The 26,139-nt window shown below is 36.7% G+C and overlaps 1 protein-coding gene across 12 annotated transcripts in view; it reads left to right on the top strand.

Moving 5' to 3' along the window:
- Nucleotides 1–533: 533 nt before the first annotated feature.
- The window catches only part of LOC131039417 (vicilin-like seed storage protein At2g18540), a 67,972-nt gene continuing 42,366 nt past the window's right edge, over nucleotides 534–26,139 (top strand). Inside the window, exons 1-4 of one of the 12 annotated variants that reach the window (XR_009359129.1) lie at nucleotides 1,233–1,472; nucleotides 1,605–1,666; nucleotides 2,192–2,931; nucleotides 3,167–3,397. Coding sequence is in view for 10 of the 12 variants with exons in the window: in XM_057972171.2 (XP_057828154.2) it covers nucleotides 1,414–1,472; nucleotides 1,605–1,666; nucleotides 2,192–2,931 (861 nt within the window). In the remaining 2 variants the exon portion in view is untranslated. The other 11 variants (XR_009359130.1, XM_057972172.2, XM_059213115.1 and 8 more) reach the window with 11 other exon arrangements.

Raw genomic sequence — 26,139 nt, 5'->3', positions numbered from 1 at the left:
CAGGGCCACATCATCAAATATGATGCCACATCAGCATGCTTTTTGCCAAGGTGTCCAAAACAGCCCCAAAAAAAAGTGAGACCAATAGGCGTGCAAAAGAGACCCCAATAGTTGTGCAGCCGATGTGGCATCACCTGATTGGTTACTTTTTACAATATTAGTACATTTCTTAACAACTATTGGTACATTTCCTAACAACTGTTGGTACATTTCCTAACAAAAATTGATATTTTTTGTTTCAAACAATAGGTTTTATTTGTTCAATTTTTGGAACAAAAGGTATCAACAACCCTCACAACAATTGGAACATGCTCAACACCTGGGTCCTTTCCCCTATATATATATAGAAAGGAGTACCCATTTGAACCTCACTTTCATTAATCTTTTCAATAAAAAAACAAATACTACCATTTAAATTCTCCAAAAGAGGTACTGGTCACTACCAAACGCTTGTTTAATTAACCTATATTAAATTCTAAGAAAAAGTTATTTTCTTAGTTTCCAAGTGATATCCTGACATTTAAGGTTAGGGCATTTATTTCTGACGCTTTTAATATAGTACAAAATTCAGTATATTGAAGTTGGTTTGGCTAATCAGGTCTAGTTTTGCGCCTCCCTCGCCCCGATTAACTCCAAATTTTCCGAGACGGTTTCTCGATCGGTCTATATTTCTGCTACCGCAGGGCACGGTAACTACACTTCTTTTTATGCTAATTCTTTTCATATTACTTGGCATTGTCAAGGATCAAATGAAATTCGACTATAATTATACTCCATGATTCACAGTGCATTGCAAGTGTAATGCAGTTAAAATGGGTGCTTGCATGCTAATTATTGATGTTGTTTTTGCTGGGAACATGAATGGTGAAGAATCGGACAAGTATGAACGGAAGAGGCTGTTTGAGGGAGAGTGATTGAGTATGACGATGAATTTTATGCACTTCATCGATTTAATTGCAATTGGTAATAATCATTTATTCTACGGTTTACACTATCTATTTAATTTGACCAGCTTTTTCGGACATTCTCTCAACTAGTTTCTGTCGTTTAGGGCCAGAGAAAGGTGCTGAGATGTCTTTAGTATGGATATTGTTACTGCGCTTGTTTTATTTTTCTGGATCTGTTTTTTCATTGGAGGACAGCTGCAATGCCAGATGAGCACATCCTGCCTGTATAAACATCCTGTAATGGAAGATAAACGTATGCTTGATTTTATGTATTATGATTTTTCGTAAACTGTTCTATTATACGTAGTTTAGTGATGTGAGGGTTGCTTTGTCTACTGTTTAATGTTGAATTGTATTTTCACTCTATGGATTGTACAGAATTGCAGAGTCACCCCTACAACATTGCTTTGTAGTTTGTACATATTTTAAAATGTCGAGGATTGCTTTCTACAAAGCCTAATAGTGAATGGAAAACTTGACCCAGTGCATTGGCAAAAATGCTGGATTTCTCATAAATCAATCATTGTATACATTATCCTTATACGATGTTTGCTTTGCAAAAAAAATAATATTGAATTATAATCTTCAGTCTATTCATTTGCAGAACTATTTAACTTCTCATAAATCATTGCATGACATATATATTTCTTGTATTAGGGCTGTAGAACTGCCGGGTTTCATATCGAATCATTACTTGATACATATTTTTCTTATATGGGGTATGATCTATTCGAAACTTAGCTCTATAATCTATTTTTTACTCTATTTACCGTGTGGAACTGTTGAATTTCTTATACATATTTATTATTTTCCTAATTTTCTGGTTGCTTTATACAAGATAAACTGTACTTTTACTTCATGTGTTTTATTCAGTATTGGGAAGGTTCACCACTTCTTTTTCAGTACCTAAGCTCATTTAAATATTTTTTCTGAATAGTACCTTTTACGCATTGTGTAGGAGTGAGGAATTTGTGTGATTTTATCTCTTCTTTTTAATGATTGCAGAGGCTTCCCACCAACATTTAAAACCTTTTTTCTATAGTTTTATGCCAGTGGATATGCATTTATTTGGAATTTTTTGGTTTGTTGAACTGTAGTTTCTCCGAAGTTACTCCATTATATACATTGTGGTAGCTTTGTGCAAAATTTAATCTGGATCACTACTTTTTACTATGTGCATTATGCAGAACTGCCGAATTTGTTTGTTTTTTCTCATCACAGCTGAAACAAGATACCAATGGCAGATGGTCGATCAACAGGGCAAAGCCCTTCTGCATCAAGTGGTTTGCCATCGAAGAAGGAAAAGAAGAAGCAGGCTAAGGAAGAAAGAGACAAAAAAAAGCAAGAAGAAAAAAAGAAACGGCGTCTTGATAAGGCTGTTGCAAATTCAACTGCAATCAGGATAGAACTGGAGCAGAAAAAACAAAAGAGAAAGGAAGAAGAGAAGAGGCTTGATGAAGAGGGTGCAGCTTTGGCTGAGGCTGTCGCAATGCAAGTACTTGGGGAGGAGGATGAGGTAATTCAGACCTTGGAATCGGATTTTACAAACAGAATACATCATTTCAGATCAGGTTTAAGTATAGGAAAGACAGAAACTGGGCATCGAGTTGGAATCAAACAACGAGGCAATACTGGGAGAAATTCAGAAACAGTGGTTGCCAGGAAAAGTGATGAACAAGCTTGGAACATGACCGCAATTTTGGAGGAAAGATTACAAATGAGGAATGCAGAACCTTATTCTGCCGAAAGTGGTTCAATTGGTGAAGCTGAAAGCAGCATAGAGGAGGACTTCCCAGTAACCAATGAGAGAGCAAGGGATGCTGAAATAACTGCTGAGTTGGCTGCAGCACGAGCTGTGGCCGCATTACAGATTGCTGAAGAAGCAAGAGCTGAGGCAGAGGCTGCAAAAATGGAAGCACAGTTGTCCATTGCTAATGGTTGGGGGAAGGGAGGCTATTCAAACTCAGACAGATTTCAATATAAGGCGAGTATCGCAATGAAAATTCCTTTTTTGGTTAGAGAATCTTTCCATGTGTTTATTTCCACTACATCCTTGCTTAAGGAAGGGAATTCCTGTATTTATGTTTTTCTATATCTTATGTAATTTTACTTGTTGTTTGACACCTGATTAATTTTATAGTCTCTCTGTTATTTGGTGTGTGTCTTGGGCACTGAACAAGTTGCTTATCATCTTATTGGTTTGTATTCTCTTACAAAAGTATATAGTAAAGAAAGAAGAGAAGGATGATTGCGGCTACTAAGGCTGATACAAATCAACTTCACCTCGCTTGAATAAACATGTGCTGCATTGACTCCAGTTTTTGGGGTAAGTCAGGGATGCGAAAAGTGGATGCCTGTGTGTTCCCCTGAAACCGTTGAAACAATATGAATAGCTACTGAGGAGTGGGGACATATGCACGTGTTGACTGTGAAAAATGTTGCGGTCAATGGTATTAACTCTTTTACCTATCTCGAGGTCGGATTAGAATCATACTAGACTAATCATGAATGCACAGAACTTCACATTTAAACATGAGAAAGGGAAGCTAAGTTAGATTGGTTTGATTTATGAAGTCTGGGTTACAACTGCATAAATTCAAAAGGAACCATTTAACATACGACAAAATCTTGAATTTTATCTCAAAAATGCAATTTTAGTTGTTTTCAAACTGCAATGTTCTCTTAGCATGTAAAACTCAAACACAAAGATTATTGAGTCTTTAGAACATAAATGTGTAGCAAGTCGAAAGTGTATTTCAAAATGAAAACTTAACCAAACTGCAACCAAGTTATGAAAGTGAGAGATATTAGACACACGTACTTGTGAAATAACCACAAAAAATGAATTGCAAAAACTGCTATAACAATTGTAATTATTAAGTTCACTGCTGTTCAAGGAATTAGCAAATGAACTTAAAGAGGATCGTAGAACAAAAATATAATCTAGATGACTAAAAAGTATGAACTACAGCTAACAAAAAAATGATGAAGAAATCAATAATGACGAGCCAAAACTAAACTAAGAGTTAAATCTAACAAACTAGCTAATGAGTTTTCACTAATGAAAACAGCTCACCATATAGCTAAACTAAATCAATTAGTTAAAAGCATAGTTCCTTGTAGACATGGGTGTATGGGTACTGTTGCAAGGATGCGAATCAAATTAGGGCGGGCCAGTAAATGAATAAGGATATCGCTATGTTATATACAAATGTAGTCACCAAGCTCCATGCTTGTTAATGAAATTTTCTGGTAACTTTGGTTAAAAATCTAATATAAGCTGAATGAAAGGTCAAGAAATCTAAAAATTGAAATTAAGGCTAATTGCAAATTAGAAACTAACTGAAGCCATCTCAATTTGATTTTTTTTTTCATGATTTTATGGTTGGAGTTTCTATAGGAGCCCTACCTTTGAAAATAAAACCAAGTTTTTACAATGCATCCATAAACTTTTAAAAGTGCCAAATGTTATAGCTAGAACTATACTATCAATTAAGAGAGGCACTAACAAACAACACAAAAGGGAAATACAAATGGTTCTAAAGCCAGAATCTGCAATTACAGCAGCTCTTTCGCAGGACAAAAAGATAAATCACCTTTGGACAACCTACACCTATCTCTGCCAATGGCTACGTCCTCATGATCCACAACACATTCTTCAATCCACATCATTGGACCAGGGATGTCTCTTGGGAATGACATATTGGTTAGCCCCAGAGAGAGGCAGGGACGAGTCTGAACCGCTGGTCTTTACAATGCCTTGTATGATGTAGAGAGCTCTTGTAGAAGACTGGGAGAGAAGTCACTCTCAACCTTTGTGCTGCCATTCCTATGAATAAATCTGAGGGCTGATAATACCTCCCCCATGTCATGGCAAAAAGCCTGCAATACTCCCACTTCATGCTGGAGCTCTATGAATTCCTCGTATTGGTATTGTTGGGCGTCAACCAAGCTGACCAATTTTCCATACACGGGCTCTAATTCCTTTTCTTGCTTTGCTGCCTGTCAAGTCTTCAACTCTTCTTCCATCTTTGCTGCCTCCATGTCACTGAACTAATCGGGTAGGAATAACTTAAGCAAACACACCCCTGATTCCATATCAGGGACAAAGTAGGCCAAATTGGTGTTAAAGTCTCCTTGCAGTGTTGATTTTGGCTTGTTACCAAATTACAAACCTTTGTCACGAAGAACTCTTTGCATGAGCCCTAATGCAGCCTCATTCTTGTTGATGTGTTTTTTAAGACACCTCGAACACAAAATAAAATACTAAGTATTTTATCCTTTCTTGAACAAAGAAATCTCATATGCTATACGATGTGATCAAGTGAGACAACTCCAAGGTTTACAATGCGAACAATTGACTTTAAGTTTGTGGATAGACTCAGTGTGTATGATGTGGTAATGCTGATAATCACAAAGGGACTTACGCTTAGGAACACAACTGGAACGTAGAACATCACTTGATTGAATTATAAAATAAAGGGGAAAAAGGGAGAAGGTTGAGAAATCTAATCTAGAGTCCTAAGGACAATGATCACAAAGGATGATGCTTTGATAGATGGATTCCATAATCAAGCCTTGCTTCGCCTTGCAGAAACACCTACACAAAACTCACAAAACTGATGCAATCTTGAAAGGATAATGAAGGTTTTTCATATTATGAATATTCGTTCAAACACCCAATACTGGTGCAGTCCAAGTGAATATCCACAATCAAACTAGTGCTTAATGAGGTTCAAACTAACCATATACTGCAACTTACAATCAGCAAATTACAAATTGGTATGAATTGGAATTCCAACAAAATATCATCACATTTCTCCATTATAATCAATGCACTTTGACTAAATCTGAGGAGTAACAAGAAACCATGCAAAATGTGAAAACAACACATAGATATCCACCATGCTTCAATGAAAATCATGTATTAGTTTCAACAAGTCTTGGCAACAACTTCGATCTTCCTCCTCCTACTCTACTTCTAATTGCTATCTAACAACTATTGATCAACTATTTGCTATTAACCTTTACAAATGAGAGAACTGAGCTTTATATAGAGGTCTCTTTACAATTCAAAGGCTCAGATTGATTCAAAATCAATGGTCGAGATTTAACAATAAACCCTAATTAGGGTTAGTTACAACTAACTTCATTGTGGCCAATGATAAAATTACATTGCAATGGACACATGCCCCTCTTTAAATATGGACCAATGAAAAATGAGGTTAGGTACATCAAATTTTGTTCCTTCCACATGTGTACCTTGTTGACGAGTCAGGTACATTGAACTTGGATGTGCTGACTTGTCACCTTCTAAAAGGTTGATGATAAACGGATGCCACCTCATCATGGTTGTGTTGTAAATCATCACAAAAGAAATCCTTGTGTTTGGGGCAATATCTCTTGATACTCAACATTATCCAATTGCCTTTGACGAATGTGATGATAGTGGGGCATATTCCCAAATTGTATTATCTAGATTGATTTTCACATCCTTGTCTAGGCCTCACATTCTTTGGATTTTCACCATTTTCACACTGAGTAATATAAAAAAAAAACTCAATTCCTTGATAGTTTTCCTGACAACATTTTGCAACATTTGACAACTTTGACAACATTGTTAGCATATGACAATTTTGACGCCCCAACATGGAATCAGGACTTGAAACATGAATCCCTCACCTGATCACATCGTAAGGACAATCCTTGCATTCTAACTCACTTGAATCGACACACTTATTCCCCGACTAACAAGATGTACCCTTCTCACAAGCAAAGGCTAATGACTATGACTATTGCCAAGCTAAGACAACTAAACCCAAACACCTTAGCTAAGATGCAAAAAGTTGGGGGTCCCCATTTGCAATGGGTTGATGTGTGAAAACATCACAACAATTCTCAATGACATATTCTTTTGAGATAATGAGCCAGCACATCACCACCATTTTAACACTTATCCTTGTCTGCACTTTGTTTTCTTGTCATCCTTCCAAACCAATGGTGGTTACCTCCTTAGTCACCGGGTTCGCCGAATTTCATGGTTGAAGTTCGAAATTCGGCAAACATTAAAAAAATGTATAAAGTTCGTTGAAATTCGTCGCTAAATTTGTACGGAGCACTTTGTATTAGGTTTTTTCAAAACAAAATTCCTCTTGCTCGCGGCTAGGGCACTACATATTTTTTCAAGGCGTGACAACAAAGAAATGATGGGTGAGAGGATATGTTTTACTCGACATGCCACCACAGGATTAGTCTGCTTGAAATCGTGATGGCTGTCGGGCAATAGATTTGGTAGTGTTCGTTCTTAGCTTAGCTTTTCATTCATTCCACGTCTGCTCTCTCTCTCCCGTCATTTTCATTCATTCCCACTGCTCTCTCCCGTCGCGTTCCCACTGCTCTCTCCCATCGCGTTCCCACTGCTCTCTCCTGTTGCGACTTCTTTTGAAGAATTTAAATTTTCTTATATGTAGTTGATTTAAAACTTTTCTATGGTTTATAATTTTTTATAACATATATTTTATATTTGAATAATTTATATTTATTAAAAAATTAATATTATTTTATTTATATTAACATTTAATATATTTAAACTTAATATTATTTTACTTGTTTATTTTTATTTTTAAATATTAATATTTAATAATAACTAAACATATTTAATTTATATATCTTAAAAAATTACATATGGCGAATTTAATTCGAATTTTATACATTTCGAATTTTTTCCTTGTCGAACTTTATTCGAATTTCAAAGCTGTCGAACTTCGAATTTGAATTCGAACCTGGTGACTTAGGTTACCTCCCAAACACACACAAAGGAATGCCAAACACCAAGCCCACATTGCAACTATCCAACACACAAGGCTCTAACTAATCACCTCATTAATGGATTCCAGGGACTGCACAAGGGCTCACACTAATTCCATAATTTTGAGCATGCCAAAGCTGCCCTAAACTCCAAAAAATATAACATTTGAACAATCATTAATGATAATTTCTCAAGTTCTGTACTACATCTCTATGAAAAACAAACACTATAAATTACTAAGCATGCATCTCTGCCACAAAATCTGCCAAATGAATGAACATTGGGTAGGAATGCCCCACGATGGCAATGGATGTAGTTTTCCAAATCAGGCCATGTTGAGTCCTGATAGATATACTCAACTGTTAACAGTTCTTGATTTGTACCCTTGTTAGCTAAAAGGTGTGCTGTTACATTTGCTTCTCTCTACATGATTGTAGTTCAACTCAGGAAAACTTAGTTTTTAGGCACTGCACTTCTGCCACAAAGTGATTGAACTTCCAATTAGGATTGAACCCTTTTTTCAGATCATTAATAACATTGAGAGAATCACCTTCAATGATCACCCACTTGTAATTTAAAGATTCTGCTATCCCTGAACCTACAATTAATGCCTCCCACTGAGCTTCATTATTGGTCTCAGGGCTAAAGAACAAGGAACCTGTACAGAGGAAGATGCCATTAGAATCTTGCAGTACAATTCCACCTCCTACTCTCCAGGGTTATGCATTGAAGCTTTGTCAAAGTTAAACCTAATAACATCAACTGGGGGAGGGTGCCATAATACATACATTCTCTTCTTTTATACTATTCTCTTTCTTTTTCTCTTGTAGGTTCCGTAAATTTTTCTTCTTACCCCGTGAACGAGGGGCATCTCAATAGGAATTACAAAGAGGAATATGTAAACAAAAAAGCTATACATTAAAATTTTGAAAGAAAAAGACACATAAGAACTTTGATAGAAGATCAAAACTAAAGATTGGTCAAACTTGTTTTCCATTAATCAAAGACTGTATATATTTCACTGTAACGGTTTTGTCTAAGTTGCTTGTTTTGGTATGGATCTTGTTTTGAGTTTGTGGTTCTGGCAAATTTGTTTTGGCGTTGGGTTTATTTTGAGTTTGTCTGTACAAAAAAAGAAATAAAAATCATATATATATTTGCAGCCTAAAAGTAGGAATTAAGTTAGAATATATAAACAAGAAAATCACCATAAACTTGAATGCCATTTAAAATATAAAAGATAAATATTGTAAAATATTCTTTGTTCAAACTTCAAGTTCAATATTAAAAGAATAATGTCAAGTAAAAGTTCAACACCTAGTTTTCAATGCCAAGTAATTTTTTTAAATCATCAATATTATCATTATCATTGACATTAGATGATGTAGGAACATTGAAGAACCACAATCAACGCCATTGCCACTCACACTAAAATTGTGTTTGCTTTTGAATTCTTCAAGTGCAACATGTTAGGAAGTGGAAGCATTCAAGACAGTATGCTCTGGCTCCATATCCCACAACTTTGTTTATCCTTCTATGTAGCCATGTTGTTTGTGCAAAATGAGGCACAAGTTGGAATGTACATACACTAAGTTGTCTGCCCTTTTTGAGTGCCACTCACACTAAAATTGTGTTTGCTTTTGAATTCTTCAAGTGCAACATGTTAGGAAGTGGAAGCATTTAAGACAGTATGCTCTGGCTCCATACCCCACAACTTTGTTTATCCTTCTATGTAGCCATGTTGTTTGTGCAAAATGAGGCACAAGTTGGAATGTACATACACTAAGTTGTCTGCCCTTTTTGAGTGCAATCTGTTGCGTTTTATTGAGTGGATGAAAACATATGTGCTCCAATTCCTCCTAGATGTAGATAAATTAGCAACCTATGAAGACAAAGTAGAGAGATAGAGTTATAATTATAAAAAAAGATTGAAAAAATTATAAATGAAACTTTAAAGATTAAAAAAATAAAAAATTATTAAGCTTGCAGATTTTTTTGATTAGGAGGGGTTCTAGGTGTTAGAAATTATTAGCTATGGAAGTACCACCAATTGTTAACATCATTCATGAACTTATCATGAAGAGCCTCAACACTTTGACCATTGGAGTGTATAAAATTAATGAATTCAGTCATGACTACATCTTGCAAATACGTTAGTGAAGAGTCTATGAAATTTTTCCTTGTACCTTTCAGCGACTTCATAATCTATATATGTAGCGATCCTTTGTGGCACAAAAAGAATCTCAACACTATAGTATTTTGGACTTAATGCAAAGGGAATAAGATGGAGTGAGGTGGTCATTGTATTCCATCTTTTGTCAATAATTATGTGCACTTGTTTGTAGAAAGTTCCTTCTAGGACTTGGTCTTTCTCATTTATGATGATTTTTAATCTTTGCCATCATTGAGTTGATGCCATCATACATCTCTCCCAAGCAAGGCTTGCCCATGTCAGTATAACAAATCATATTCAAAACAGGCTTGGTGAAATTAAAGAGATACTTAGATCATCTACTTAATATTAGTTGCCCTCTCAATGGTGCTTTGCCTCCATATGGACCAAGTTTGGCCAATGACCATGCTAGAAAGTGCCGAACAAATTTTCACAAGTCGTCTCAATACGATTGTGCTAGAGGCAAAACAAGTCTCAACAACTTATTTAAAATAAAAAACAAAAATTATTTGAAAACAAATCTTAAAGAAGAGTTAGAATACACAATCAAATTATGTCTTAAGTAACTACATTTAAAAAAATAAATTTTCAAGTAAAGTGAAGTTAAAATATAAAATTTTGTATTATTTCACTAACCTTCTATAGCTCCAATTTTAAAAATGATCTAAATATGCCTTGGGACATGTGGTAGTTGTGATGAGCATTTGGATTTCCTTAGCCTTTACATACAACTCTTTCATCCAATTAATTTTGTTCCCAATCTTTTGTAGCATAAGATTGAGAGAGTGAACCACACAAGGTGTCCACACCACAGTTGAAAAACTAGGACTTGACAATAACTCGATAGGCTTAAAATTTTTAATAACTCAAGACTCCATGAAAACTTGGCTACTTTATAGAACATTATAAAGATATAATTTTTTAATAGTCTTCAAAAACTTGGGGGTTTGGAGGCAGTGCCCCTTGTGGGGTTAAGAGGCAGTGCCCCTTGTGGGGGTCTGGGGCTAGAGCCCCCAACAAGGTTAAGGGGTAGCGCCCCTGGCGTATATGGTATAGGGTCTGGTCGAGGGGTGGAGCCATCGTTGCCGAGCACAAATTAAGGCCTTCAAAACCTCACAAACTTTCATTGCAAATGTCATTTTTTATAATTTTATCACTTCTACCTCTACAATGGCATATATGGTATAGGGTGCGGTCGAGGGGTGGAGCCGCCGTCGCTGAGCACAAATTAAGGCCTTCAAAACCTCACAAACTTTCATTGCAAATGTCATTTAATATTTTTATCACTTGTACCTCTACAAATCTTGATTCAGATGTTATCACCACTCTAAAATACTATTACCGAATTTATTTCATCAAGTAATGTTCAAGGAAGACATGTCAACCCTAAAAATGTCGAATTACAAAAGCCTAAACATGTTTAATGGTCACTTTTGTTTTCAAACTCTATCAATATTAATTTAAATATTAAATCAATATTGATCTAATTGTTTAAATTGTTGGGATGAGGATTAACATAAATATTAAATAACAATCCTAGGTGAATAATATAAAAAACTTGAAAGTAGGAAAAGTTCGCTAAACAATTAGCTCAATCGCGTTCTGAAAATGCTTTAAGTTGCTGCCATGCCCTAAATCGCTACAATTGCGCTTAATCATGTCTCAAAAATGCTCTAAATCACTGAAATTTTCAATGTTTGCAAGAAAAAAACAACTTCAGCAACATTTTGATGGATTTTGCAGCAAAAATCGCAAGTTTTTGACAATTTTGGCTTGCAAGTATAGAGTTTTACATGGTCCAAACGATGTGTGAATAGCGTTCCTCAATTCAACTCAACAATTGTATAATTCTTTGCATTGGTGTTATGACTTGAACAATATTATGAAGTCCTAGTTCTTTGATGGCTGTGATAAGTATATTTTAACAAATTGGTCATCCCTCACCTACCCTCACAATTCATGGCTCTCAAAAACATTGCCCCTTTAGGGGACACTACTACGACATTGAGCTAGGGTTGATTTTTTTAGCATCTTTCCACCCATCGGAAACAGTGAACACCCCTTTCTTGACCCATGGATCTGGGCTTTAATGAATCTTATACAAGCTTAACCTCTTTGTCCAATAAGGTGCCATGTACTTTCTCATAACCTGTTTTGGAATCTCTTTGATTTTCTCACTATTTCTTACCAATATGGTGAGCTGTAATGTCTCCCTTTATAAATGCCTCAGTTTTGGCCCTAAAATCACAATTCCAAGTAACTTTCCTATGATGGTTAGGATCATTGACTTAATCATAAGATATCTCTAATTTATTGGGAAAATTCAACTACAGGGAAGCTAGGATAAGGTGACTTGATAGGGTACCCTAGAGATCCTCCACCCTAGGCCAAGAGCGGATATACCATCCCTCTTGGCCTCATGTGGCCCTTGCCATCCATATGAGGTGGTGTACCTAGTGAGGTGTCCTATAACCGTTCCCCTTCATCATGCCATCCTATTCCACTTCCTATGATTGGACTCTTTAGTATATTGATCCACCATGATAGAGGGTTGGGGTGCATTCACAATAGGGTGTCCTGGAAGTCCATCCCTTCTAAAGCCCAAGGGCGGTATTCCTTGTACCCCCTTGGCCTCATGGTACTCCCCGGTCTACTACCATGAGGTGGTGTACTTAGAAGAGGACCCCAACGCCGTTTCCCCTCCTTGTAATCCCTCATTGGCCCTATCATGGCTGATTATAATATTTAAGCAAAGTATTTAAAGATTTCCTACATTATGGCATGTATTCTATATGCATATAAATAATCATATATTAATATCATAATCCTGAACTGTATACACATTAGCCAGTTGTGAGCAATCATAACCAGATTCATTATGCTTTACATATCACAAGAATCCCATACCAAATTACAGATATATTATTAAACTGCTGTATGCCTGAGTCTGTTATTGATATCCAATCTGATTCTCTTCCTGATTTAGGTCTGCTCCAAAATCTGTTTTTAATGTCTTATATATTTTATTAGTGGAAGAGTCACCACCTTACATAGGAATTGAGCCACCACCTTCCATAACAATTAAGTCACGACTTTTCATTGCTGCTTTTGAGAATAATATATTATTCTCCAAATTGATCTCCCTTCCATCTCTTCCTCAAATGAACCTTCTTCCCTTTATATCTTCCCATGTGAGGCAGAGGTCACATCTCTTTATCGTGTCTGCCCTTTGGCAAGAGACACAAACTTTCACAATTTCCACCCTTTGAAATAGTACAATCCTTAATAATTCTTGCCCTTTGAAAGAGACACTTCCTATCTACTTCCCATTCTTTTCTTCTTCCATTAATCCTTCCTTGATTCACATGCTTCATCCATTTCTTCCCTCCTTGCTTATCCCTTTTTCAAATGATCTCTTCTCCCTTTTATATCTCATGTTTGAGAGAGTCACAGCTCTTCATTCCGTGCCTTTTGACCATTCATTAACTTAATTACATTTTGATTATATTACATTATATTTTTATTCTTTTATGTCTATTGTTATTTATTATTAAATCCTATTTCAAAATGGGGACATTACATGAGCGAACAATATTGAAAGCCAACCCATTTGCATAAATACAACCTTGCTATGTGTTGATTAGCAATGTCGCAAGTCTCATTTTGGAATGCCATTTCCAAAGAGGTTGCTTTGGTCTCTTATTTCTAGTGGGGACATTAGGAGTGGGCAAAAATGGGTGCCTCTGTACCACAACATTGGGATTATATGGAGGCATAGGGGGTTTTCATTCCGGTTGATCTTCTTTTTGTTAAAAGATGATCTGCTTTACGACCTGCTAGTTCATTGGTTTACTTTTGCTCCATAATATATGCTATCACTTGCTTCATGGCATATGTACAACATTCTTTCTAAGGCAAGCTTTGATGCCTAGTCTAGGAATTCCATATGAATTTGCTTTCACCCGACTATATGAACTTGAATACCTGACATCATACCGCTTGCAAATCAAAATATAACCCCCACTGCTTGGAACTAATTGTATCTTACCAACATACTTCCAAAAGAGGAGAATTCAGATTTGTTTTTTAGGTTGGCTTATGGAGCTAGAACTAGTTGCCATTGTAATTCCTAGGATGAGAAATATTATAAACAACACATTTAAAACAAATAAAATATTAAAAACAAAAAACAGATATACAAAACCTAGCTTTTAAATTTTTTTAAGCATAGTGTTACATTTATAGTAAAATGAAAGAGAAGCAAAGCAAAGATTTTGTTTTATGTTTGTAAAACAAAATTGTAGGAAAAAGAAGGTACCTCTTTTCAAAAACATTCTTCCATGATCTTCTTGGCAGCTAATGGACACTTGCATGCATAGGCATGACATTCAAACCATTATGGAACCTTCAATCATCAATCTTCAGCTTCCTTTGTTGAATGACAAGTAAGAATGAAAGTTCAGTCTTTTGCAATAAAAATAATCTAAAATGAGTTTGTTTTATTGTTTTAAATGCCTTAGATGGCACTTTTACGGTTAGGAATTAATTTTAGGGCAACCAGGTCAAAATTAAAGGAGGAAAAAAAATAAAATGAAAAGCAAAGTAAATAAAAATTAACTAAATGCAGAAAACTGATAGGTTTGTCATAGGTTCTGCTTGGTCTGCTTGGATCCTCCTCAGGTTCATCCCAAACGAACCCACCTCCCTAGCATCGCACCTTGATGGAATCCTTATGCAAACTGAACCGAACTACGTATCTAGCTTGTTCTCTGCCAGATCCAATAACATAGGTTTTTGTTTTTTGGTCTCTACTCTTAAATGAAACCAGATTAGTCATGGATTCTGCTAAATGAAAGAAAAATGGCTATAAATATGATTGAATATCAATGATTGTTTGTGTAGTATAGAAGATCTACCAGCCCAAGGAAGCACACCAGTAAGGAGTGACTGGAGCATATTACAGTATTATGAAGTTTGTTATATGAGTGCATAGACCTCGCTCTATGCTAAAAAAATTGAAACCTTAGAAGGTGCTTGGATGATTATTCAAAGCATAAAATAATTTAAGACTGTTAATGAAACCGTGCTTTCTTTCAATTAATGTAAGTTCATCTGTCATAGTCTTTTTAAAATTACTGCTTCATTGGGCACTCTATTGATTAGAGGAAAGGAAGAAGAGAAAACACTTGGATTTTCGGAGTAATTTGCCATTGCAGTAAAAAGATATGCTAGTCAAACTCAAGGATCTTCATTGAGGGAAAGCAGGAACCCATGAAAGAGGAGTGAATATTATTAGTGAAAAATGAACATACAATGGAGACTATGGCTTTTTAAATGGGAATGCCCTTGTAAATAAAAGACCGACTTAGCAGCATGTGAGTTTCAAAAAATGAAGCTATGTTGCCGGTTCGGGTTCAGGCACGGGTTCGGGTTCGAAGAACCCGGTGCGCCGGTACGGCAAAATTTTGAAAAGGGGTTTGGGTTCGTTTGGTTCGTTAGTACAAAAACATGTAAATTTTTTATATATATATATATATTTTGATATTTGTGAAGCCTATAAGCATGAATTAAAATTTGCATGTCACATAGCATCATATAAACAACAAAACAAACATAAACTTGTAATCATAGCATCATGATCATACCATAATAGCATCATATACATCAAGTTTAATATCAAAATGACAAAATATTCAAGTATCATTGTTTCAACTTTCAACAATATAAACTTAAAGTTTAATCATCAAATGGATCATCTAATTCATCCTCCTCCTCCTCCTCCTCCTCCTCCTCCTCCTCATTGACATTGACATTAGTTGACTTGCACTTGCACTATAAGTTGGCTCAATTTCCGAGTCATCAAGTGTCAATGCAAGAAGCTGAGAAGCAGGAGCATCCAAATCAGTATGCTCTGGCTCTATATCCCACATCCTTGTTTCCCCTTGTGTGTATTCATGTTGTTTGTGTGAAAGAAGACGTAGGTTGGAATGCACATATACTAAATTCTCCGCTCTTTTTGATAGCAGCCTATTGTGCTTTACAGAGTGGATGAAAGAGTATGTGCTCCAATTTTTTTCTGAAGCAGATGAACTAGCAACCTACGAAGACAAAGTAAACAATTAAAGTTATACATTAATAAAAATAAAATTACTAGCAACCTATGAAGACAAAGTAAACTATAAATAAACTAAAACTTGTAACTTTAAAATTTTAATTCATTAAACTTACTTGTGATAAAACTTTTATAGCGAGAGGTTGTAGGTGTTGGAAGCATGTGCCATGGAAGTACCACCAGCTATGAGCATCCTTCTTGGATCTATGACGAAGTGCATCAACACTTAGACCATTCCCATTTGCGAATTCTATGAACTCATTTGTAACATCTCGCAAATCATCATCGGGATATAGTCTAAGAAATGCTGCCTTGAACCCATCAGATACTTCTAGATCTCTCCATGGTGGAATCCTTCCTGGTTTATCAAGAAACTGATTGCTATAGTACTTAGGTGTCAAGGCATAGGCAAGAAGGTGCAAAGGAGTGGTCATCTTATTCCACCTTTCTACAATAATTACTTCCAGTTCTTTGAAGAATTTCTCCTAAGGATCATTCTCTTTTTCATTTATAGTGACCTTTATTTTTTCAAGCATTGAGTCAATGCCATCATAAATCTCACCTATGCAAGGCCTATCCATGCCTGTATAGCGAATCATGCTCATGATGGGCTTAGTGATACTTAGGAGATATGTAACAAGATCCCACCTTTTCTCACTCAATATTCTATCCCTAATTTTTTCTGCCCTCTCAGTGCTATTTTGCTTCAATACAGTCCAATTGGTGCTGATCACCATATTGCATAGTGACACTCTAACTTTCACAAGTTGTCTTAAGACGATTGTGTTTGATGCAAAACGGGTCTCAACAACCTATAACACAAATTAATGCCAAATGATTAAAAAATAAAGCCAAACTTTAAAGAAGAATACACAATATAGCTTACACAATGATATTATGAACATTGAAAATTAAAAAAAATCAGAAAATGTAAAATTAAATTACTATTTCACTTACCTTCAATAGCTCCAAATTCGAATAGGTTCTAAAAATCGCTTGAGACATGTGGTGGTTTGTGATGAACATCTGGATGTCCTCAGCCTCTGCATACACATCTCTGATCCATTTTTTTTTTGCCCAATCTTTTGTAGCATAAGATTAAGTGAATGTACCGCACAAGGTGTCCAAAAGATGTGATCATAGCGTTGCTCAACCAACAAACCAGCAGCTCTACAATTTTTTGCATTGTCCGTTATGACTTGGACAACATTGCGGGATCCCATAGACTCAATGGCAGAGATGAGAATTTCTGCAATAAATTGGCCATCTTTTATTTGGCCCTCACAATCCACAGCTCTCAAAAACATTGCCCCTTTAGGGGACACCGCTATGACATTGATCAAGGGACGATTTTTAGCATCTTTCCATCCATCTAAAACAATTGTTACACCTGTCTCAACCCATGAATCCCTTATGGGTTTCAATGCATCTTCTACCCTCTTCACCTCTTTCTCCAATAATGTTCCACGTACCTTCTCATAACCGGGGCCCTTATACCCTTTTGGAGCCTCATTAACACTTTTTATCATTCGCTTCCAATATGGGGAGCGAACAACATTGAACGACAACCCATTTGCATAAATGCACCTTACTATATCTTCGTCAGCATTGTCTCTACTTTCATTTTGGAATGCGGTTTCTAAAGGCCCCTTTGTTCTTTTACGTGTCAAGGGTGGTTCACTTTGAGGTTCATTTGTGGCAAAGAAGGGGTGGTCTTCTACTACAATAGTGGGATTAGAAGGGCCTTGCATTCCCTTTGTTTTCTTTGATGCGGTTTGGTTCAATCTACGGGCTTCCCTCTCTTTTGCCGCCTCATGCTCCCTAATATATTTCATCACTGTCTCATTTGGTATAGGTTTACCATTTTTTCCAGGGCATTTTTTGATGCCTCTTCCTTTTATTCCACACAAATGGCCTACCACCCGATAATATGAACTATTACGTTCAATATCACATCCATGGCATTTCCAATGGAATCCCCCACCTCCCGGAAGTTGTTTTATAATGTCCACATATTTCCATAAGGGAGAGTTTGGATCATTTCTTTGTTTTGCAATTATTTGTTCATTGCCAATGGAGGAAGATGTAGATGCCATTCTAGTTCCTATGGCAAGAAATAATATAAACATATTCAAAAACAAAAACTAAATAATGAAAAAAAATTCAAGTTTCATGTTTGACAATTTGTGAAACAAAAATAGTTGGAAAAAAATGTTTAAAAACCTACCTCTTGCAGCCAATGGAAGCTTGAAAATGTATGGAAATGATGCTGCAACACTTGTTGAAGCTTCAAAAATCAGTCTTCAACTCCTCTTTGATCTTGGAAGCCAAATTTTGTTCACCCTTTCTTCAACCTGCTCTCATAAAACTTTTGTTTGCAACACAAATGAGGTGAAATGAGTCAATAAAATGTTTTAGAAGTCAATTTTAGGTTATAACTTTCACTTTTTACAAGGCGGAATTGAAAAAAAAATTAAATTTGCATTTTTTTTGACTTTACTGGCCGCCCAGCCGCCCGGGTTCGACTGGGTTTGACCCCGGGTTCGACCAGGGTCGAACTCACTTTGGGTTTTTCAAACCCTGGTCGAACCCAGGTTGAACCGGACCCGTACCACGGACCCGTACCAGGGGGGCCCAGAGGCGAACCCGGTAACCTAGAAATGAAGTAGTGATAGGCAATGCAAGATTTCTTTATAATAGAAGTAAAATCAAAAGGCTAAATGGGCAGCCTCTGAGAGCTTGAATATTGAAGCAGTAAAAGGGAACAGAACATTGTTTCACACTTTTCATTTCTGTTTTCCTTCCTTTTACTGTTAAGATTATTGATTCATATAACTGCATGTCTATGGTTTTGCGGGAATTTCATGTTCAAGAATCATTTTCTGATGTAATTGATCTTTAAATTTCGAAGATTCGAGTCTGGAAAATTTGATCCAGTTTACTCCATGCATGTGCTGCTAGTCTTTGAATGTTTCAATTTACTCACTAATTCTCAAATCCTCTTTCCGTTCATTTAAAACTGTAAACCCTGGTGTATATTCAGATTTCGCAGAATAGATTCGTATTTCATATGCTGCATCTCTAAAGATCTAAGGTATTTTGACTACCAAAACTTATATTGATCTTGATTTATATGTGCTCGTGTCTGATAAGACTTTTATCAGACCTTCCCTTCACAGGAAATTCTTATCAAGAAATTATCACATGTCTGTCTGTCATACATATTTAGACATAAATACTTTGTTTCTAAATCGCTTTTCTCATTCACTAGTGGATTTGTGCTATTGCAATGATCTCCATATCTCCATGGTGAAAACTTTTAGAGGTGTCTGTGAGGAAAATGTGTACTAGTAGGTGATTTCAAGTAGCATTATACCAAATTAGCTACTACTGCATACTGATCTAATTATCTTATTTTGCACTTAATAATATCCTCAATGTTTACACTTCCCACGTTTTCCACTCTTCTCTTTCTGCATCAATGCCCACTGTCAAAAGTATGATTTCCTCTTTACCTCTATATATCCCTACTTTATGCCTATGGCTGTTAGATTTCATCATAAGGCACACCATATACATTAGCAGTACATGCTAGATGTGTTTTTTGTGGCAAGGCCAATCTACTTGCATCATTTTTTAAGTGTTTTATTGAATCTTATGATCACTAGCTTGGTTAATATTCTTCATGTTGACAATTTTGAGCCAGAATGGTGCGTCTGATTTTTTTTTCCCTTTTCACAGGGAAAAATGCTTAAAATGCATTTTTACTCCTGTTTCATAACAGATGTATATTGCATCCAGTTGAGTCAAAAGTCTAATAAGAGCCAGTAAGAAGCTCTAGGCTCCAATGTTGTAACTGGTTGGACACTATTGGATTTCTGCCAAGCTCCTGACACTTAAACTGGCATTATAAACCAGAAATTCTCTGGTTTGGAACTAATGCATGAGTAGGATGTAGAAGCACTGCTTGTTGCCTGTAACATTGTACTTTCATCTGCATATATGCAGCAACAGTTTATAAGAGGGCTTCAGTTTGCTACAGGACGAGAACACTGATAAATATAGTTGATTCTAACATTATATTCTCTATTATAACTACTACGCTGAATTTCCTAGTGTCAGAACAATCTACAGGCTGTTAGCTAGGGTTCACACCACAGACAAATTTTAAAATCTTAAAAAAGACCCTAGCCAAAATAACTTTAGTTTCACCATGCATTGATTTGGATGGAGCAAGTGAATATTAAAATGCATTTTCATTTCAAGCTACAGATTAACAATTTTGGAATCAGCAACTGGAAAGAAAGGAGTTGAAACATCCAATTAGAATGTTACTGGCAGAACTGGAAGGTTGTAAGTTCAGGCAGCACAATACTTCTTCTAAGCAGCTAATGTTTAAGTGGTTGCTGATAAACAGGGAAAATCTTTGAAACATTCTTCAGAGTCCTGCTTGTTGAAGTCAAGACATGACCACAATTATTGATATGGTCTTTTGATTTAAATTTTGGGAGGGAGGTGAAAGCCTAATTATGTTCAAGCTCTGATATCTGAATATCTGAACTAAACATTTCTTTAGCTCTGGATACATTCTAGAATTGGCTACACAATTCAGAAAAGAAATGATTGTCCTGTAGGATATTATCTTGAACAAAACTTGTATTACACTGGGTCATTACTGTTATGTCCGTTTATCAATATTAATCCGCTCACTCTACTCTTATTGAACTTAAAAAAATTCTTGTCATAGAGCACATGCTTTTGGAAATGTGCTTATATAAATTTCCATCTAACTGACGTCACATCTGTAGGCAGTTCAACATAAAAGTTGAAAACCTGTTTTACTCCACGACAGCAAAATCCTACTTAAGATATTTTCCCCTTGAACCTCAAAGGCTGTGGAACAGTTATGGTCTGTTGAGGATGTTTTGAACTTTACAATTGATTTTTTTTCTTTTTTTTTAGCTTTTGCAGTTTTTTTGGGAAAAATTACATGTTCCTTACCCTTTTATGCCTCCACTTTCTGTTGACTTGTTCATCCATTTCTTGTTTTCATGTTTCCTATAGATACATGCAAAAGTTGCCCTCGAAATAGGATCCTGGCCATTCTTGATATCAGCAACTTTGTTTCCCCTTGTTTCCAAGTTTCCACTTTTGATTCTTGATAATATGGAGTTGAATATCTTTGAAATCCCTAGCTATATGCCATTTTAATGTGGCTTTAACAGTTAACATATACAGGAAATAACCCTTGATTCTAAATATACTAAAGTTGCCGGTTCCGGTTTGGGCTTGGCAAATTTTTTTTAGGGGTTCTGGGTTCGTTAGTACAAAAAAATATAAAAATAAAAAATATATACATATATGCAGCAGTAGTTAAGTTCAAAATACACCACTATGCTAATAGTCAAATAACATAGCAAAACACACCATCATATAATAAAGTTTTAGTTCAAATAACATAGCAAAACACTAAATACACCACCATATTAATGTTTTAGTTCAAAAATAATAATGTCAAGCTACAACAATCAGCCATCACTGATCAAATATCATATGGGTCATAAAAAATATCATCATCATCCTCCATATGCTGTGGTAGATTAGAACCACAAACACTGGCATTGGGAGTGGCACTGGCACTGGCACTGGTAGTAGCATTGGCAGTGGTACTAGCATAGCTAATCTCATGATCACTAGGTAGCTCAAGGTCATTAATGTCATCAACTCCATGTGCATCTAGGCGGGCAATTGACTCATCCAACTCGGCATGCTTTGGATCAATATCCCACTGCTTTGTCTCCCCTTATTTGTAGGCATTTTCTTTGTGTGTGATGAGCCGCAAGTTTGAATGTACAAAGATCAAGTCCTCCACCTTTTTGGAGTGTAGTCTATTGCGCTTTATTGAGTGGATGAAGCAGTATGTGCTCCAATTCCTCTCGGATGAAGATGAACTAGCAACCTATCAAGATTTTGAAATAAGAGAGTTAAGAGTTATAAATTAAATTTTAAAATATAAGCAAGATAGAAGATGGTTTTTAATAACTAAGAGTCTAAGAACGAACTTGCGATAAAACTTTGATGTCAAGAGGTTGTAGGTTCTGGTATACTTCTCCATGGAAGTACCACCGACTATGAGTAGGAACCATATTCTTGTCCCAAAGAGCTTCAAGATCACAATCATTTGTGCTTGAAAAACTCACGAGTTTAGTCTTCTTGGGCCGTATGTCTTGGGGAAAGAGTCTATGAATGTCTGCCTTGTACCCTTGAGCAACTTCGGAATCTCTATATGGGGCAACTCTTGTGTCACTCTCTTGAAGGATTTGCTGACTATAATAATTCGGGCTCAATGCAAAGGCAAGGAGATGCAATGGAGTGGTCATTTTGTTCCATCTCTCCACAATGATTTGTTGTATTTGTTTGAATTTTTTTTCTTCTGGATCTTTCTCTTTTGCATTTATGACAACTTTAATCCTCTCAATCATTGTGTTGATGCCATCATATACCTCACCTAAACAAGGCCTATCCATGTCAATGTAACGGATCATGCTCAATATAGGCTTAGTGAACTTCAGGAGGTACTCAACACAATCTCGACAAGAGTCATCTAGTATCATTCTCCTAATGTTTGCTGCTCGTGTAGTGCTAGATTGCTTCCATATGCTCCAATTAGGGCTGATTACCATGCTAGCTAGTGGCGCATGAATCTTCAAAAGTTGATTTAACAAAAGTGTGTTGGAAGCAAAATGGGTCTCAACAACCTATTTCAAAATCAAAATAAGAAACAATTAAAATTAAAATTAAATTAAAAGGTTTACTAAACATTTTTATTATTTAACTAAATTCAAAATTTACTTACCTTCAATAGCTCCAATCTCGAGAATTGTCTAAATATGCCTCGTGATATATGGTGATTAGTGATAAACATTTGGATCTCATCGGCCTCAGGATACACCTTTTTAATCCAATCAACTTTTTTGCCAATTTTTTGCAGCATTAGGTTGAGTGAGTGGACTGAATAAGGTGTCCAAAAAATGTGTTTATACTGCTCCTCAACCAATAACCCAACTGCCCTACAATTTTTGGCATTGTCTGTTACCCCTTGAACATCATTTTGAGGGCCAACTTCCTCAATGGCTTGAAAAAGAATATTAGCAATGAATGGACCGTCCTTCACCTGCCCTTCACAACCCACTGCTCTAAAAACATTGTCCCTTTAGGGGACACTGCAACAACGTTGATCAATGGACGATTTCTTGCATCTTTCCATGCATCGGATACGATAGACATTGTTGACGTGTTTTTTAGGACATCGTCTAACACAGAATAAAGTTCCCAACGGCCACTTCACTCTCTCTTGATCAAAGTTTAACCGTATGTTAAGATTGCGACAAGTGCAAATGGTTAACTCCAAGGTTCCTTCGTGCAACAGACATGACTCAGCTGGCTGATTTGATTTACTGGTAATCCAAGGGGCCTTACGTACTCTCAAAGAAGATTAGACAATTTTTTGCAACTTCAAGGAATTGATTTGCGAATGATTTAGCTTTGAATGGATTGTTTTTAGGATTTTTTGATTTAAAATATGCTGAAAGTAAATAGGGAAGGGTATAGAAAGCTAAGCTAACCTAATCTACAACTAAGAACTAGGAGACAACAATTGCTCAAGTAAGACCAAACCACACTTTGCTTCGCCAACATAGTACAACTACATGAAGGTGGTGCAATCTTTAGAGGTTGTGCATTAATTTTTAATATCATCAACGAAAGCAATCAATTTGAACAACATTCACTCGATGATTGAGTGTCCACGTCGAAAAAGCTCAGACTAACCTTGCACAGTTGATAACAATTGGCTACCAACCATAGGTATGAGCGAGGGTCTATACTATGAACAATCTCATCAAATCTTGTTCGTCTAACAACTTTAAAGCAAATCTAATTTAAATGAAGAGATTGAGACCATGCAAGTCTTAAAACAACACAAGAATCCACCAACAATTTGAACAATGTATTAAGTGGACTGCTTCAAAACTTATATCAACAATCTCAGAATACAATGTCTCCTCTACAAATGAGGGGGGTCACCCCTTTATATAGGCCACAAACCAAGAAGGCACACAAACCCTAATTAGGGGTTTTCCTCAAAAGATTCCCCACACATGATGCAACAAGGTGGGAATCTACAATAAATGCCCATGAAACCCATATACAATCAATTCAAACTGCCCAAAATTTCTTGCGTCCTCTTCATTGTGCTGGAAAATGAAGAAATATTCTCAAAGTTTTCCTTGGAAAATGACCCTATGAAGAAGAATTCATGCAATTGATCCCTCAAGAAGTTCACTGTCACTCCATTTTCATTAAGCCTCATTGCGAACAATGCTTCAATCGCGCTGATAATTTCTTCTTGCACCCTTTTGATTGAGTCTTTCAAAGTTAAAGATGCCATGCTAAATCTTTCAAAGATATTCTTTCTGGAGCAAACGACGCAAAATCACCGCAAGAAGTCGTAGATTTCATTTTCCTGGATTACTTTCCCGTCAATCAATGTTTGCTTTGGAATCTTCATCAAAGCTCTAAGTTGTGGAATGGTTAGGTCCCAATAGATGTGAACATCCTCCCATAGACCATCTGCCACTTCCGATTTGTTTAGAAGGGTAACAAGCCTAGAGTGAAGATGAGCCAATTCTTCGATGAATTTCACAGCTGTAGTGAAGACGTCTTCTACCCATTCTATGGCATCCTGGGCTACTTTCCTAATTGTTTCAACTTCATCAACGACCTCTTGAGGAAGAGAGGGCAGAGGAATGAATGAAGGATTAGCTTCCCTGAGCGGATGCTTGAAGATCTTGACATACTTGTATGGGGCCTAGTTTTCGCTTTTCAACCTTTTACATGTTTCCTTCATTTTCTGCATTTTCTCCTTCATTGCCAAAGGAAGACCCTTCGAAATCTTCCACAATCTGCGTCGCGGAAGCGCACCCGAAATCAATTTCTCTGACCACATAATCACTCAGTGCGATTTCATTCCTATCTTTATCTGCCACGAGCTCAGCTAAATGTAGAGTCCTGGATCCGGACTCATCTCTTGTGATTCTGGAGAATTTCTGGGCAGCTTTCTTCTCTTTTGGCTGTTCCATTATTTTCAGAAATTCCTCCAATTCCCAGGTTGGATCAGTTTCTTTTTTTGGTTCTTCCCTCAACCTATTCCTCAGCCAATTTGGAGTGGTTGTCGGTGGATCATGTATTTCCATTTGTGCGTACTCCTGTGATGTTTCCTCCATCTCTCCAAGGATTGTTTCGATGAAACTATCCTGGCGTAGTTCTTCTTGATGAGGAGGAAGTTCCTATCTCCGGTTTCCTGGCTGATTGGGCTTGTGTGAAGCGCTAGCGGAGAGAACATCCTATGTTGGAACGTTGTCAGGATGGTTGCCTTGAGGTGGATTTACTGGATTTTCCCACTTAAACATTTCTACCTCCCGCACACTGGAAGCGCTGGCCGGCGACTGAATTCCTTCCACTCTTGCCCTTTTCTGTGGTGGTTCTTCTTGCTGGACCTCTTGCTGAATTTCTGGTTGGGTTTCCTTTTTCCTTACTGTTCTTGGCCACTTCAGAGCACTCTTTCCTTTACCAGGCTCAACTTCTTTCCGCCGAACTTCCCCTTCCTCAGCCTGAGCTTGTGAAGATCCTTCAGTGGCTTCACTATGGGAATCTAGACTTCCCATCAACTGGTAAGTCAGGTGGACATTTCCTTCTCTCAACCTCTTGATATGCCGATCTACCCAATGTTTGGTGAATTTCAGAACCGGTCTGGCCAAAATGTCTAGATCATCAATTTCTGGTTCCGACCAATCTGGGAGCTGGATGGGTTGATCCTTCACCTTTTCAAATTCAGGTTGCACTAAGTCAGAATCCTCCTTCACTTGATTCGACGCCTGCATTATTTCACCTATCTTAATTGTGTCAAGGGGTAGCCTGGAAAACATTTTCTTCCCGACCTCAAGGTCATCCTTGGCACCTACCCAATAATCTTCTTGGTAAAACTTGTGTACAAATTTCAATCCAGCAACCTTTCTGATCTTACTATATGGATCGTAGC

Source organism: Cryptomeria japonica, chromosome 10 (genome assembly GCF_030272615.1).
Source record: "Cryptomeria japonica chromosome 10, Sugi_1.0, whole genome shotgun sequence".
Lineage (NCBI taxonomy): Eukaryota > Viridiplantae > Streptophyta > Pinopsida > Cupressales > Cupressaceae > Cryptomeria > Cryptomeria japonica.
Note: the sequence above shows the minus strand (reverse complement) of the source record. Positions and strands in the feature narration are given on the sequence as shown.